This window comes from Mercenaria mercenaria, chromosome 2 (genome assembly GCF_021730395.1).
Source record: "Mercenaria mercenaria strain notata chromosome 2, MADL_Memer_1, whole genome shotgun sequence".
Taxonomy (NCBI): domain Eukaryota; kingdom Metazoa; phylum Mollusca; class Bivalvia; order Venerida; family Veneridae; genus Mercenaria; species Mercenaria mercenaria.
The window spans coordinates 24,141,360-24,159,324 of NC_069362.1; the positions used below are offsets into that span (position 1 = coordinate 24,141,360).

The 17,965-nt window shown below is 37.2% G+C and overlaps 1 protein-coding gene across 1 annotated transcript in view; it reads right to left on the reverse strand.

Moving 5' to 3' along the window:
- Positions 1-17,965, reverse strand: part of LOC123563518 (uncharacterized) — a 63,474-nt gene that overhangs the window by 43,174 nt on the left and 2,335 nt on the right. The window contains exons 2-4 of the mRNA XM_045356359.2: positions 12,325-12,431; positions 8,429-8,563; positions 487-668 (exon numbers count right to left, since the gene is read on the reverse strand). Coding sequence (XP_045212294.2) covers positions 487-668; positions 8,429-8,563; positions 12,325-12,431 — 424 coding nt within the window. The remainder of the gene's footprint in view (positions 1-486; positions 669-8,428; positions 8,564-12,324; positions 12,432-17,965) is intronic.

The window sequence follows — 17,965 nt, forward strand, 5'->3', positions numbered from 1 at the left end:
TGAGCTTTGAACATAAAATGAATAGGAATTATTGCTTTGTTGGGATCCTAATTCCACAGAAGTTAGTCTGTCATGAAGATAAATGATTTCACAGTATTAGTTATGTGAAATATAGAAGAGTGTATGTTCAATGTAAATTTAATGAAGACTGCTAAAAAATGAGGCTTTCAATTTCTTAACCTTTACCCTGCTAAATTTCCAAAAAAGACTGATCTATCGTTCTATTTGGGCAGTACCATTCATTACTCGAAGGGGTGTTCACAGAAAATTTACTGACCGAATAGCAAATAGTGCAGACCATGATCAGCTTGCATGGACTGGATGCAAAGGCAAAATCACTTGCCATCAGCAAACTAAAGGTTAACAGTAAAATTGTTGACCAGCAGGTGAAAGAGGACACATGACAATACATTAAGGGTGATCACAATCACTCCATGTTTAGACGAGTTGAAGAAAAAAACACAAGAGTATGATTGGTCATTGTACCTGTGTTTGACTGACACACAACACCAGCCGCTTCGAGTGTAATACAGTTACTGGGATACTCGTAATTACAGGTGAGAATGTTTTGTTCCAGACCATTACATCCGACATCATCCATGAGAATATCAGTTCCGTTCCATGATCCTTCTCCAAACTCTGCTGAAACTGTTACTTTTTCTGCACCACTGTCAGAAATAACTTGATATGGTAACTGTTACTTATATTTATATGCAAAAGTGCTGACAGGGATGTTTTCATAAATTTTTATCAGACAAGAAGACATTTTGATAACTATCTAAATTGAGGATTCATTTGATTAATTTATGTTTGCTTAACTGTGTGGGAAGCACACAAAAATATCAAAGGAAAGCGGGTTGTTCAAATTCCCGAAGTTCAGGTTGGGTAGTTAACCCCAAAACCAGCACACCTCGGTTCCCAGATATTTAATGCAATTTGTTTCCAGGATAATATAAATTATTTCTTTAAAATAATTTCATTTATTCCTCGAGACTTAAAATGTTTGTTAGTTGCTAAGGATTCGGGATTAATCGGCCTTTATTATTCAGTTGAACTGGTTCTCGTTTTATCAATACAGTACTGATGTGCATGTTCAGCGAGCCGAGAACACAGCCAGTTGCTCGATATAAAAGCAAAAAGCCCGTGCAGATTTCTCACATTGCGTCTGAAAGGGCGAATAGACCGTTACTATACACTGACTGACAGAATCTACAGTTCCTCTACATGTCGTTCAGTAAAGATAAACTTAAAGTAATCTTAAATTGAGATACCGCATGAACGTGTTAGACCTAAATGACAAGGCCGGGAAAGGAAGGACGAAGGTCACAGGCAAAATGTAAGAGCAAAATCGTCAACAACAGGAATATCACCATAGGACGAGAGGAGAGGAACAAAAGGCCGGCCAGGAACGAGATGCTGAATCAGATACCTCCACATGACCTTGGAGCACGAGGGACCGGTAATTGTGCAAACGATATCGAGAAGGAAGAAACAGACAGTTACAAGATAATGCTGGTGCGTGTATTACTAATATTATTGATTTTGAAGTATTTTATATGGTTCGGGTATTTCACAAGACTATATCATGGTTAGAGGTAAAATTTCAAGGAGGGTGTGGCGGTGTAAGTGTATAGGTCATCTATACTAGACTCGTCTGTATGGTCAGCATGTCTAATATTGAACAAAAAGTTACAGTCTGTGGGAAGATGCGCATATTAAATCATACCTTCTGTTAGTCTTACCAGTATCTTATTGGTGGCACATCTGCTTTCCTCCCTTGAACAGATTTTCAGAGACGAATATATCAATTTGGCATTATTGCCGGTCAAAGGTGGCATTTAGTTTTCAAAATGTTTTTTGTAAGAAAGACATTTTAGACTGTCTACCGACAGTCAGGCTGAAAACACTCGGGCAAGATTAATTCTATATGCAGTGGTCGAAAGCGTTCATTATTTATGCGGCAACATATTTAACCAATCGGTGATAAAGTTCAGAAAATGCTTTGTTACATGTACAAGTTTTAGCATGGCGTGTGCACGGTGGGCAGTTTCAGTTGCGTCGGGTGATATCGCCCGCATCCTGGTCTTAAAACATAACAGACTTGTGGTGGCGATGTGTGCAGGTTAATGACGCAGCGGAAACGGTTTGGGCGAGTACACGTCACTGCATGTGCAATTACTTCATTAATATTCAAATTTTCCATATAAAGCACATACTTCGCTCCACATTTGGGAGTGTCCTGCAGTCATTATAACTTTTCAGTGAAGTATCAAAACCCACATCCCGGGATAATTTGCAAGTAGAACATTTCAGAGACATTTAAGGGGTCAAGATTGGGGTCGCGCCCGGAGATGAAGTTTAAATGAAATTTCGTCTCAGAGCTAAAAAAAAGAAAAAAAAAAAAAAAAAAAAAAAAATATCGATATAGTTAACTTAGCAAATTCACCGGTCAAAGTAGACGATATTGACCCAAAATAACAGCTGTTAAATTTCTAAAATAGGTCAAGATCTAGGTCAAGGGACTTGTCATCAAAAAACGCAAAACGCATACCATTTAGTACGTTTAATAGTCTTCTCTGCTAACACAAACACTTGACTGACACAGAAAGTTTTTATTTTGATACAACACTTCCTTTTGAGGAATGGATAACATTGCAAAATTTGCTAGGATTTAAAGATACGCCACAAAATACCTGTATTCTTTTGTATTTCCATGACGGTACTAATAAACTTTGATAATGTGGCAGTTGACCTGAATACAATCGACACTGTTTATTGTCCAATACAGGTAAATCCAATAATTGCTTTGCAATAGATCTATGGCGGATTATCTTTGAACATCCCTGGACTTACTGGACTCAACTGCCACATTATCAAAGTTTATTAGTAGTTTTACATGATTTGCATGAAAAGATTGAAGTATACAAGTATTTAGTAACAAGTTGACGGTGACATAGATTAGGCCAAAACAAGGTATTTAATGACTTAATACTATATTTAATCAATGTAACAATATGTACAGAAATTAATGTATTAAGTTAAATTTCGAACACATTTGGTTTCTTCAGTGTAAAGTAGTCATTCTATGCTATGCTCTTAAAACTATGATGATAAGAGATTGATTGAATAAGTTTTTGCATATGAAGCTGTAAAACTCATTTATTTAGGAAGGGCCTTAATTATCCATCATGGCTGTATATTACTTGTAATTTAAGAATGATTTTCATGAAGTTTCCGTGGTTAAAAAAAAAAAAAAAAAAAAAAAAATGGTTACTAGGTCTGGTGGGCATTTAAGAATTTTGTGTTGAAATCAAACATGAAATCAGGCAAACAGCAGAACTATCTAGACGATTTTACTGGAGGGGGTTTTTTGCGGCTTAAAATGTATTTAAGGATTTGATAGCAGTTGGCAAACGAAAGAACAAAGCAATAATGATTGAAATTTTGGGGTTCAGAGCTTGATTTGTAGACCTACAGATGGTGATCCGAATTCTGACCACTACACTTCAGAAAGTAAATTAAAAAAAAAAACAAACAAAAAAAAACATTGAATGTTTCACAGAATAATTTTTATTCAGGACTGCAGGTGTATGTGGATTGTTTCGTCTCTGCTTCATCCGACTCATTCTGTTGATTTAGCAAGCCTATCACCACATAAGGGTTGAGATTTGTTTAGATTTAACAATACTAGGATTCTTGCGATATTACAGTTGGTATACCCGTTTTTTTTCAGGACTATTTTTGGATTACCAATCAGGTAAACAGTTGTTTTTTCTGCAAATGCTTGGGGTGAAGGTTTGGATTAAAGGTCATTGGTGTCACGCAAACTGTTGCCTGACACGTGGCATAAATGTGGCATAACTTCCGATAGAATTGTTCTAGAACTATTATATTATTCCCCATTTATCTGGGGTACCGACTTGTCGAATAAAGAAATCAAATTCAGTGGCGATTATGTTGGTGCCTTCATATAAATATTTTTACTCAAAACCAATCACGTGCCTGGTCGTTTTAATGGCATTTGAAATGGCCTGCTTCGCCTTCGAATTGAAAAGTTCAAGACATTCTTATTTAGAACAAAGAAGTATAAATACACATTTTATTTTATTGGTCGGAAATCTCTACCGATTCTCTGATATAATGTGTAGCACTGCTTTTAAAAGCATTTGAAATATTTCGACAATTATAACCGGTAAAAGTATAGCCTATACTTAGTGAAATCATGTTTATTCATGACGTATGGTTTAGTGTAAGGGTTCTTATCAAAGTTTAGCATTATTTTTCATTAGTTTTTATATGAGAGTGTTTTCAGTAATCTATTAAAGGGTTGTCATACCGAATCAAATTCATTTTTGCGGCGGCAGATATAAACCTGTTTTATTGCAGATTTATTATAACTACGAATAAAGGATGTTTACAGTTGTTTTCATATTAGCCTATTTTGGCAGGCCACCTATTTAGATTAATTAAGTGTACTGGTAGATTCAAGCGTCGGTGGGATCCGGTATTTAGAGAAGAGGCTGACCTGTCTTTTACGGACAGTATTTGGTTATACGTTTAATAAATTCTAAGACAAATCAGAAAGGGGATTTTATTTTGTTGAAAATACACCACGAAACCAGTGTAGCTTGCCCATAATTCAATTAATTTAACACGATTCTATGAAATATTAAGATAGTATTTTCTTATGGGCAATATCCCCCGAGTCAAACATTCAAAAGACCAAATAGTTCAAGCAATTTCTGAGAAAATGTTCATCGCTACCGAGGCTTTACATGCTAGAGGTTTAAATTTATGACAATTATTTCACAATTTGGACACAAATTCAAATAAAACTTGTGTGTGCCAAAAGTTGATACAATTCTTCATTGATTTAGGTAAACTATTAAACAATATCCGAAATTACGAATTTCTGGTGATTTGAAACTATGTATGTACTTTTACCATGTATACACGCAAATAAAACAAATAACTTTTCATGACTACTACATGACTACTTACTGTGATTCAGAAGTTCTGACGTCATAAATAACCTAACATCGAACTATTTTGTTAAGATCTAGTTTGCCCAAGATTTTTACGGTTAAACCAAATCACACTATAATGTGTTATGCCACAGCAACTTTTTTCCCGGTAAAATGTTGTTCAGATTTATGCTATTAGGGATAAGTGCATCAATATGTTTAATTAGTTTGTCCTGTACGTACTGATCATTCGTATTAGAAATATTACAGTATCTTTCGGTAACACCGCATGATATTTTCGACTCCAGCGATTGGCTGGCCGTGTGGATTGAATGTTTACCTATATTTTATGCGTTCGCTATAATTTCTTTCGTGCAGATTCATTGCATTTTACTTGAGATTTGCCGCGGTCACAGAGATGCTTTAATTCGGGTGTGGTCCGTGTGCTGGGTGCCGTCTGCGTTTTTTTTAGGGGTCATCGCATTGCGTGTTGTCTCATGCTTGCGCCTGGTCTCCATTCGCTTGAAGATAGAGCGGTCAAAAACATGCCAACTTAACTTTTCAATGTTTTTCTCAGATCTATTGATGCATTTACCTTAGCAGATGTAGAATATATTAATTTAGAAATCAAGTATTTTAAGTCATTTGTTCGTCATAATGTGTTATATGATCTTAAAACATTTAACAGTATAACAATGAGATAAATAAAAGACAAAGAATGGTACATGTTCTTATTTTATGTCGAGTAATATGGAATAATATAAATTATTTCTTTAAAATAATTTCATTTATTCCTCGAGACTTAAAATGTTTGTTAGTTGCTAAGGATTCGGGATTAATCGGCCTTTATTATTCAGTTGAACTGGTTCTCGTTTTATCAATACAGTACTGATGTGCATGTTCAGCGAGCCGAGAACACAGCCAGTTGTTTGATATAAAAGCAAAAAGCCCCTGCAGATTTCTCACATTGCGTCTGAAAGGGCAAATAGACCGTTATTATACACTGACTGACAGAATCTACAGTTCTTCTACATGTCGTTCAGTAAAGATAAACTTACCCTCCCGCCACACCCCTAAAGTTGCTAATGCAGTAGTTTTTTATGGTTAACTTAGTTTTTTGGTGAAAGACCTGACATTCTGGAGAAATTTGTGTCAGATTTGCTGCGTTTTGTATTATACTTTCAGGGTACAGATTTCTTATATGGCATTTATTGAAGATGTCAGTGAGCTGTTAGTGCAACGTACACTGTGAAGTCTCCGATATCCCAATCATAATCATACTCAAAGAAGTTACGAATGAATGTTCTGTGATAGAAGCCAAGTCGAAGGAACTTCAAAGTACCGTAGATACTTCCTGGAAATTAACTTTTGGATAGTTCCCGATTTATGGTATTCAGGTGTATTGTGTTGATAAATAACAGCATTCATTAGAATGTTTTTAACTGGAACTGTGTGCTTTTTTAGGATATCGGAAATTAAATTAATGTTTAAGACATTTTCTGTAAAAGAATATATAGGAAAGAAATTACATGAACTTGTGTATTACTTTAGCTTAGGTATTTTCATTTATATCTTAGCTTCTAGATAAAAGATAAGGCTCACTGGCAGTTATTTATGTGTTTTGTAATTTTTATGAATCGGTAATTATACCTTAAATGTTAGGACTGTCGCTCAAATAATGTTGAATTGAGGGGATCAGGCGAGATATCGAGTTAATTAGATTGCTAAACAATAACCGGTTGGGTGTATGTTTTGTGGCGATTTATACGGTAGACGCCGAACTATAGATATATCTATGCGTTTGGTGTGATGAATTTTATTCGAACAGTTCAGTGTAATTAGCGTTGTCGTCTGTCAGTTATGGACACGGTCCGCTCAGTTTGGTGAAGCTATGTTTGCCTTTATCGGGCCTATCACAAGGGCATTATTGTCTTAAACAGTGCACCAAAGGTTGTTCATTGCAAAAGATGCACCTTGCTATTTAAGGTTGGTTGACCTGAAGTTGCTTCGGGTCACTAGGATTTCGTCCTTATAGTACTGGCGAGTCCTAGATTGCATTGCGTTGCGTTGCGTTGCTTGCTTGTGAAGTGGTTGTAGTGCACCACTATAGGTTCTGGTGATGCCTAGTTTGCTTTGCTTTTTTGCGTAGTGAAGCTTCTATAGTGAATAATTACAGTATTGGCAAAACCTAGGTTGTGTCTGTAATGTATCACTATGGTACTGGTGAGGCCCAAGTTGCATTCGGTTGTCCGTAGTGCTTCACTATAGTGTTGGTAATGCCTATGTTGCGTTGTTTCTTGCGATATGAAGTGTCTGTAATGCATCACAATGGTACTGGTGAGGCCCTGGTTGCATTCCGTTGTCTGTAATGCTTCACTATAATGTTGTGTGGTGCCTATGTTGCGTTGCTTCTTGCAAGGTGAAGTGTGTCCCGGGGTGCATCAGTTGGTGTTTTGTGTGGTAGGCCCGGTCAGTCCGTATTTTAGTTTTACTAGCTGAAGAATTGGGCTGTCTCATGAATATTTAACGCGTGCCGTTTTCGTGGACAATAATGCCAATATTGTCGTTCTTGTTTTAGCACAGACATATATCAGACAGCTTTCTAGCACTGAGTGTTTGGGAGCAGCTCTTGACTTGCTTCGTGGCATCGTTTTGGTGCGGAGCCGTGGTGAGCTGAGGTCTGCTGTCACACATTCGGGTGTGGTCCGTGTGCTGGGTGCCGTCTGCGGTTTTTAGGGGTCATCGCATTGCGTGTTGTCTCATGCTTGCACCTGGTCTCCTCTCGCTTGAAGATAGAGCGGCCAAAAACATGCCAACTTAACTTTTCAATGTTTTTCTCAGATCTATTGATACATTTACCTTAGCAGATGTAGAATATATTAATTTAGATATCAAGTATTTTAAGTCATTTGTTCCTCATAATGTGTTATATGATCTTAAAACATTTAACAGTATAACAATGAGATAAATAAAAGACAAAGAATGGTACATGTTCTTATTTTATGTCGAGTAATATGGAATAAATGGTAGTCACATAAACATCAAAAGGGCAGTGTTTTGTAATTCCACTGGAAAAAGGGAAGAAAGTTCCCTGAAATTTAATTCAATATGTTTCCGGGATAAAAGGTAGTCAAATAAGCATCAAAAGGGCAGTGTTTTGTAATTCCACTGGAAAAAGGGAAGAAAGTTCCCTGATATTTAATGCAATTTGTTTCTGGGATAAAAGGCAGTCACATAAACATCAAAAGGGCAGTGTTTTGTAATTCAATTGGAAAAAGGGAAGAAAGTTCCCCAAAATTTAATTCAATATTTTTCCAGGATAAAAGGTAGTCAAATAAGCATCAAAAGGGCAGTGCTTTTTAACTCCACTGGCAAAAGGGAACATAAATTATCTATTACTTAAGTTTTAGAGTAAATGAAGGAAAATATCAGCCAGTAAAACAAGATATTCAAAAACAACTTACCCACTGAATCCTAGCTGCCTGCATGCAACATCTGCATCATCGATTTCCCAGGCATCATCACATACTATACCCCACTTATTTCGCACAAAGACTTCTATATTTCCAGAAGTAAATGTTCTGTTTTCACCTCCAAGTCTGAAGATACATGAAAATGAATCATCATGTTTATGTCATTTATTTCCAAATTATCTTGGAATATAATTTCTATGCAAGTTACTACCATAATTGTGCTTTTTTTTCCATCCAAAATAGAACTAGAAATTGCTTTTGTAAAAAAGCGCATGTCTCCCCAAATGCAAAGTCCAATAGGCAAGAAGTCAATAGGGGTCAGGAGCGAAAGTCAAAGAGACACTGATGGTTGGCTGCAATAGGGATCATCTACTTGGCATGTCCAGTCATCCCGCTAAATTTCAACACTCTTGGCCTAGTGGTTCTCAAGTCACTGTTCAGGCTCCTGTGACCTTGACCTTTGATCAAGTGACCTCAAAATAAATAGGGGTCATCTTCTCTGCATGTCCAATCATCCTATTAAGTTTCAACATTCTAGGTCAAGTGGTTCTCAAGTTATTTCCAAAAAATGATTTTACATGACTAGGCCCCTGTGACCTTGACCTTTAATAGATTGACCCCAAAATCAATAGGGGTCATCTACTCTGCATGTTCAATCATCCTATGAAGTTTCAACATTCTGGGTCAAGTGGTTCTCAAGTTATTGATCGGAACTGGTTATCAATGTTCAGGCTCCTGTGACCTTGACCTTTAACGGAGTGACCCCAAAAACAATAGGGGTCATTTACTCTGCATGAACAATCATCTTATGAAGTTTCAACATTCTGGGTCGAGAGGTTCTCAAGTTATTGATTGGAAATGGTTTTCCATGTTCAGGCCCCTGTGACCTTGACCTCTAACAGAGTGACCCCAATATCATTAGGGGTTATCTCCTTGTATGTACAATCATCCTATGAAGTTTCAACATTCTGGGTCAAGTGGTACTCAAGTTACTGATTGGAAATGGTTTTCAATGTTCAGGCCCCTGTGACCTTGACCTTTAATGGACTGACCCTAAAATCAATAGGGGTCATCTACTTTGCATGTACAATCATCCTATGAAGTTTCAACATTCTGGATCAAACGGTTCTCTAATTATTGATCGGAAATTGTTTTCAATGTTCAGGCCCCTGTGACCTTGACCTTTGACAGAGTGACCCCATAATCAATAGGGGTCATCTACTCTTCATGACCAATCATTCTATGAAGTTTCAACATTCTGGGTCAAGTGGTTCTCTAGTTATTGATCAGAAATGGTTTTCAATGTTCAGGCCCCTGTGACCTTGACCTTTGACAGAGTGACCCCAAAATCAATAGGGGTCAACTACTCTTCATGATCAATCATCCTATTAAGTTTCAACATTCTGGGTCAAGTGGTTCTCTAGTTATTGATCAGAAATGGTACTGAGTTCTGACCCCTGTGACCTTGACCTTTGACGGAGTGACCCCAAAATCAATAGGGGTTATCTACTCTTCATGACCAATCATCCTATGAAGTTTCAACATTCTGGGTCAAGTGGTTCTCTAGTTATTGATCGGAAATGGTTTTCAATGTTCAGGCCCCGGTGACCTTGACCTTTGACGGAGTGACCCCAAAATCAATAGGGGTCATCTACTCTTCATGACAAATCATCCTATGAAGTTTCAACATTCTGGGTCAAGTGGTTCTCTAGTTATTGATCAGAAATGGTTTTCAATGTTCAGACCCCTGTGACCTTGACCTGTGACGGAGTGACCCCAAAATCAATAGGGGTCATCTACTCTTCATAACCAATCATCATATGAAGTTTCAACATTCTGGGTCAAGTGGTTCTCTAGTTATTGATCGAAAATGGTTTTCAATGTTCAGGCCCCTGTGACCTTGACCTTTGACGGAGTGACCCCAAAATCAATAGGGGTCATCTACTCTTCATGATCAATCATCCTATGAAGTTCAACATTCTCTGTCAAGTGGCTCTCTAGTTAATGATCGGAAATGGTTTTCAATGTTCAGGCCCCTGTGACCTTGACCTTTAACGGACTGGCCCTTAAATCAATAGGGGTCATCTACTTTGCATGTACAATCATCCTATGAAGTTTCAACATTCTGGATCAAACGGTTCTCTAATTATTGATCGGAAATCGTTTTCAATGTTCAGGCCCCTGTGACCTTGACCTTTGACGGAGTGACCCCAAAATCGATAGGGGTCATCTACTCTTCATGACCAATCATTCTATGAAGTTTCAACATTCTGGGTCAAGTGGTTCTCTAGTTATTGATCGGAAATGGTTTTCAATGTTCAGGCCCCTGTGACCTTGACCTTTGACAGAGTGACCCCAAAATCAATAGGGGTCATCTACTCTTCATGATCAATCATCTATTAAGTTTCAACATTCTGGGTCAAGTGGTTCTCTAGTTATTGATCAGAAATGTACTGAGTTCTGACCCTGTGACCTTGACCTTTGACGGAGTGACCCAAAATCAATAGGGGTTATTACTCTTCATGACAATCATCCTATGAAGTTTCAACATTCTGGGTCAAGGGGTCTCTAGTTATGATCGGAAAGGTTTTCAATGTTCAGGCCCCGGTGACCTTGACCTTTGACGGAATGACCCAAAATCAATAGGGGTCATTATCTTCATGACAATCATCCTATGAAGTTTCACATTTCTGGTCAAGTGGTTCTTAGTTATTGATCAGAAATGGTTTTCAATGTTCAGACCCTGTACCTGACCTGTGCGGAGTTACCCCAAAATCAATAGGGTCATTACTCTTCATGACCATCATCATATGAAGTTTCAACATTCTGGGTCAAGTGGTTCTCTAGTTATTGATCGAAATGGTTTTCAATGTTCAGGCCCCTGTGACCTTGACCTTTGACGGAGTGACCCCAAAATCAATAGGGGTCATCTACTCTTCATGATCAATCATCCTATGAAGTTTCAACATTCTCGGTCAGGTGGCTCTCTAGTTATTGATCGGAAATGGTTTTCAATGTTCAGGCCCCTGTGACCTTGACCTTTGACTGAGTGACCCCAAAATCAATAGGGGTCATCTACTCTTCATGATCAATCATCCTATGAAGTTTCAACATTCTGGGTCAAGTGGTTCTCTAGTTATTGATCGGAAATAGTTTTCAATGTTCAGGCCCTTGTGACCTTGACCTTTGATGGAGTGACCCCAAAAACAATAAGGGTCATCTATTCCAACAGCCCTACAAGCCTATGAAGTTTGAAGGTTCTAGGTCAAATGGTTCTCCAGTTATTGCTCGGAAATAAAGTGTGACGTACGGACGGACAGGGCAAAAACAATACGTCTCCCCCAGAGGGGGAGAGACATAATTTCAGTATATTCTCCTTCAATCAAAATTGTCTGCAGGAAATCTTTTCTGCACTGAAAGTTCTTATTTAAGTGCCTGTCAGTATAATTGTTCAATGGGAGAATGCAAGCCTCAGTTTCCAGGGCCAATATTTTATTATATCAGTCAGGTTGCTGCATTTGTAATTTTACCTTTACCCTGCTAAATTTCTATAATGAACTTGTCCATCTTTCAATTTAGACAGTACCATTAACTGTTTAAAAGCGGTGCTTACTAAAAAGATACTGACTGAATGGCCAACAGTGCAGATCTTGGTCAGACTGCATGGCTGTGCAGGCTGATCATGATCTACACTTGTCGCAAAGGCTGAATCAGTCATGTTTAGCATGGTATGGGTTAAAGTTCAGTGCCATACCATAGTGATCTGGTGAGGTTCCAGGGCTATGTTCTTCCATGTTACAGAAACAGATCAGTATTTCTGGATGCCTGTGAACAAAAGGCAGAAAAAAACAGAAATTTCTTTCAGTAGAGATACACATTGTATTTACCTTATTCTTTGCCCACTGACTGGAGGTAAATATACAGTTGCTGACCTGCCTCGGTTTTCATTTTTACCTCTACCACGCTTATCATTGTCTCGTCTGTGTCCACCTCCCTGTAGCAGATAGAACAAAGCATCAGTTCATACTCTATGCAGTTACAGTCATACAAACGATATGATAATGCATGCCAAACCTTTTATAAAGCATCAAAATAATATAGTATGTTTTCAACTTATAATTCAACAACTTTTATAAGAATAAGTCTACAGCAAATTGAAGTATACATCCTAGATTAGGTTTAACAGTAAAAAAAAGTAGTTCATCAAAAACTATAATCAAGAGTTGTCTAATGATGCTATCACCTAGTTCAATAACACTGAAGACACAATCATGTGAAGTTTCAATTCAATATCTGCATTAGTTTTGGAGATAGTAGCTTGCATGCAAAACTTTAAGGTGGTTCTGCACGTTCGGGTCAAAATTTTTTCTACAATGAAGGATTTGATTAAATCCTGAATTAATATATCTAAGACAAGAAATGTGGAAATTCCACGAAAACCAGCTTTTCAAACTTTGCATCATGCCAACAGTTTCTTTAAAACAAGAGGACCATGATGGTCCTGAATCGCTCACCTGTCCCCACATGACCCAGTTTTGAACTGAGTATGACGTCGTTTTTTCTATTATTTGACATAGTGACCTAGTTTTTGAGCTCATGTGATCCAGTTTTGAGCCTGACCTAGATATCATCAAAATAAAAATTCTGACCAATGTTCATGAAGATCCATTGAAAAATATGGCCTCTAGAGAGGTTTTATTATTTGACACACTGACCTAGTTATTGACGGCACGTGACCCTGTTTCAAATTTGACCTAGATATCATCAAGGTGAACATTCTGACCAATTTTCATGAAGATCTATTCAAAAGTATGGCCTCTAGAGAGGTCACAAGGTTTTTCTATTTTTAGACCTACTGACCTAGTTTTTGACCGCACGTGACCCAGTTTCAAATATGACCTAGATATCATCAAGATGAACATTCAGACCAACTTTCATACAGATCCGATGAAAAATTTGGTCTCTAGAGAGGTCACAAGGTTTTTTTATTATTTGACCTACTGACCTAGTTATTGATGGCATCTGACCCAGTTTCGAACCAGACCTAGATATCATCAAGGTGAACATTCTGACCAATTTTCATGAAGATCCATTCGAAAGTATGGCCTCAAGAGAGGTCACAAGGTTTTTCTATTTTTAGACCTACTGACCTAGTTTTTGACCACAGTTGACCCAGTTTCAAAACTGACCTAGATATCATCAAGATAAACATTCAGACTAACTTTCATACAGGTTAGTGACCACCAATTGTTTTCCCATAGACTTACATTGTAACATTATGGCGTGTACAGCCTTCCATACATCGAAACATGTATATCTAATTACAAGTTTTTCAAGAACTATCTTAGTTCTACCAAAATATCGGACGAAAAACATATGAATAGAGATACTTTATTTAAGTAATTTTCGTGTGAATGAGATGACTCCCTGTTTACATCATTGACATGGCGGGAGAAATTGGTTTGATAAAACTTTTTTTCAATACACATAAAATGTAGCATATTTTGTCAAAATGTGTAATAAAATACTGTAAATGCGGTGAAAAAATATCAATTTTGAAAAAATAATCACTTCCTGGGTTTGTTTACATGACTGACCAATCAGAACGCACAGACGTTACCTTATTCCCAGGTATACACTTACCTCATTCCCAATAAGTTCCCTGTACTTTTTTGAATTGGTGGTCTCTGACCTACAGATCCCGTGAAAAATATGGCCTCTAGAGAGGTCACAAGTTTTTTTTTTATTACCGGTATCTAAACTACTGACCTAGTTATTGACGGCACATGACCCAGTGTCAAATTTGAACTAGATATCATCAAAATAAACATTCAGATCAACTTTCATACAGATCCCATGAAAAATATGGCCTCTAGAGAGGTCACAAGTTTTTCTTTATTATTTGACCTACTGACCTACTTATTGATGGCATGTGACCCACTTTCGAATTTGACCTAGATATCATCAAAGTAAACATTCTGACCAATTTTCATGAAGATCCATTCATAAGTATGGCCTCTAGAGAGGTCACAAGGTTTTTCTATTTTTAGACCTACTGACCTAGTTTTTGACCACAGTTGACTAAGTTTCAAACTTGACCTAGATATCATCAAGATAAACATTCAGACCAACTTTCATACAGATCCAATGAAAAATATGGTCTCTAGAGAGGTCACAAGGTTTTTCTGTTATTTTACCTACTGACCTAGTTTTTGACGGCACGTGACCCAGTTTCGAACTTGACCTAGATATCATCAAGGTGAACATTCTGACCAATTTTCATGAAGATCCTGTGAAAAATGTGACCTCTAGAGTGGTCACAAGCAAAAGTTTATGCACGGACTGACGGACGGACGGACGATGGACGCTGCACGATCACAAAAGCTCACCTTGTCACTTTGTGACAGGTGAGCTAAAAATGGTCATGTTCTATTACAAGCCTACATATCCGACTGCATCCCATCATGCCATTCAAAAGTACAGGTATAAGAAAAGTACATGTATCCTTGCCCTATTTAATTTAGGATTCTTTGATAAAAGCTACCTAAACACAAATTTTGCTGACAACATGCACCTTAAGTCGCGCAATATTTCCACTGAAGAACGAGTGCATATTTCCCGATACAAAGCTTATAACCTATAATATGCAATTTGAAAATAATTGTTGTATACACGTATGTTTTGCATGGGCCGGTGGCCTTAGAGCAAATAAAATTTGTCATTGTCATCACCAAAGGAAAAAGAAAAAAAATTCTGGATCTCAGTTAGATTTGAACCAACACCCTTCCGCTTCACTGCACAAAAATCTATGTTTTATTTCGAATAATACTATTATGACCCCATTTTTCTATTTTTAGTTACTCTGACCTTGACACTGATCCAAGTGACCACAAATACATTCCCAACCTTTGTGTTTGATAAAAGCTATCTACCCATCAAGTATACTGACAATAAGTGTACCAAACTGATGATATTGAGTGGTAGCAATTTTTATATTTTTGGTTACAGTGACCCCAAATATCATTGAAATAAGCTTGCAGTACACAAATTTTGGAGGCAGTTTGTTAGTTCAAACTAAAATTATAAAGTGGAAACCAACTTTTTAATGATCACATTGAGAAAAAAAAAAAATTTTTTTTTTTTTAGTAAATGTGACCTTGACCTTGACCAAATGGCATTAAAATGTCCTTTTTATTACCCCCGCAAAAAAAAAAAAAAAAAAAAGGGATTTTTTTTTTGACCTGTGTGACTTGAACCGAGGCCCTTTCCCTTCCGTTCAACTGACTAAAAATTAGCTTTTGCCTTAATGCTCTAGACCACTGCGCCACCGTTGAAATATTTAAGTGTGAAGATTAAAAAAGGTATCCTGACCTTAAACCCATATACAGTCCCAACCTAGGATTTTTCTATAAGCTCCTGATTATATGGCTATAGGCAGGTTTAATAGCAATACAATATTTCAATGCAAACTATACAGTTATTGAGTCAAAACCATTTTTTCTATTTTTAGCAACTGTGACCTTGACCTTAAATCTAGTGACCTCATATGCAAACCCACACTCCATCTCTACGAAGCAGGGGCCGATCCAGGATTTTTTTCCAGTGTGGGTCGAGATGGGGGAAGGTGCGGGAAGGGGTGCCCCCTTCTTGCTGGTGGAAGTATGGGACCTCCCCAAGATAATTTTTGTTTCTCAGGGTGAACAGAGAGCAAATTTTGAGTAAAAAACAACAAGAATCTGAATCCCATCAAAAATGTGAGCATCACTTCATAAATAAGAAATACAATATTATTTTACAAATTTTAGGGTACGGATGAACCATGATGAAAAATTTATACCATATTAAATCAACATGAGATATAGGGGTGAACCATTCTTAGACAAGTTCATTCATCCTTGAACTGAATTTACAATGCACCGCATGTTGTCTGGATACTCCGTGCCGCAGTACGTTATGACTTTCGACTGTGAGAGTGCAGCAAATTCATTTATTCTTGAATTCATTTTACAAAAATAAACACAGCAAGTATTGTTTGGACTCAGAGTGCCCGCAGCAGCAGTCCCTTACAGAAGCAAGCCTCTGTGGCGTACATGCTGTGTATTTGCTGTGTATATGCCGCGAACACAGTAGTACGCCAGAGGAGTACATTTTACATACACCGCATGCCGCGTACATGCCGCGTACTATTTCGACGAGTACACAGCATGTACGCAGGAGGTCACTAGTACACTTCAAGTACGCAGCACAGACTCTGAAAATTTAAGGAGTACACTGCATGTACGCAGGAGGGACTTGTACAAGAAAATAGTACACTGCATGTACACCGCAGATACTTTGAAATTTGTGCAGTACACTTCATATACGCGGGAAAGACTTGTACAATTTCTTTTGGCATTTATACTCAGTTTTTTTTTTATAAGTTAAAGTCTGAAGTAAACTTCATATACGCGGGAGGGACTTGTTCATTTTCCTTTGGTGTTTATACTTCGAATGTTTTTAGGTTAAAGTCTGAAGTACACTTCATGCAGGAAGGATTTGTACATTTTTTTTTTTTTTTTGGAAGCAAGAACTTGATTTCCGAGTAACTTTTATCTTAATAGCATAGAATAGTTCAGATTACCGGTATTCTGAACAATGAAAATTTGCCATTTACTATTTGCAATGTTCATTTGTGAAGCTTACATCTTAGTGATTTCTGAGCTGCACCTTGCATGCAGTGTAAAAATATATTCTTTTTCATTTTGAATTAATCCTGGAGCTTTCTAACTTGGATAATTGAAAAGCCTTATTTGAACTTCGTTGCATTACATTTTGTAATACATGAAATAATTACCAAGATAATGCCTCAACAGCGCCCGAATGAGAAGAATTAATAGCTCTCACTGTTATTTGAATACTCTTAAGCAAAACACCATTCTATCATGTTTTATAAAGGCTTTTTTAATGCTCATTATGTTAACTCATTAAGGCCTCACCAGATTAAAAAGTTGTTCATCGGATTTGCCGCTCGTATATTTTCAGAACGTTTTTGACTAATTGGGCTCGCACCATTGGAAAAAATCAATCCAAAATTTTTTGGTGCGCTATTTTTTACGGACGTAAAAGTGTATAAATGCTTATATAATTCCAGTCCTAGATTGTTCTCAGATGGATTTTAATCAAAATAAATACATACTACGCACACATCGTCTATAATAAATCATAACACTTATATTTAGTTGCATTAAAGTTGTTTCCCCTTGATGCAGTTACACAATTTTCTTCAAATGTTTACCAAATTACATGCTACAAAAATTTATTTATTTCATTGAAAAGTGGATGAAGAAAAGCATACTAATTTATTTGATAACATCAATCTACATTATTTTGGTAAGGGTAAATACTTATTGATGCATGTCACTTATCTTTTTTCTGTTTTTTTCTGTCCAAATGATCAGCATTTGCATACAAAAGTTGGTGGGGTAAGGAATTTACATTATCACAACAGTTTCGCCACAAGAGTACACAGCATGTATGCAGCAGGAGTAC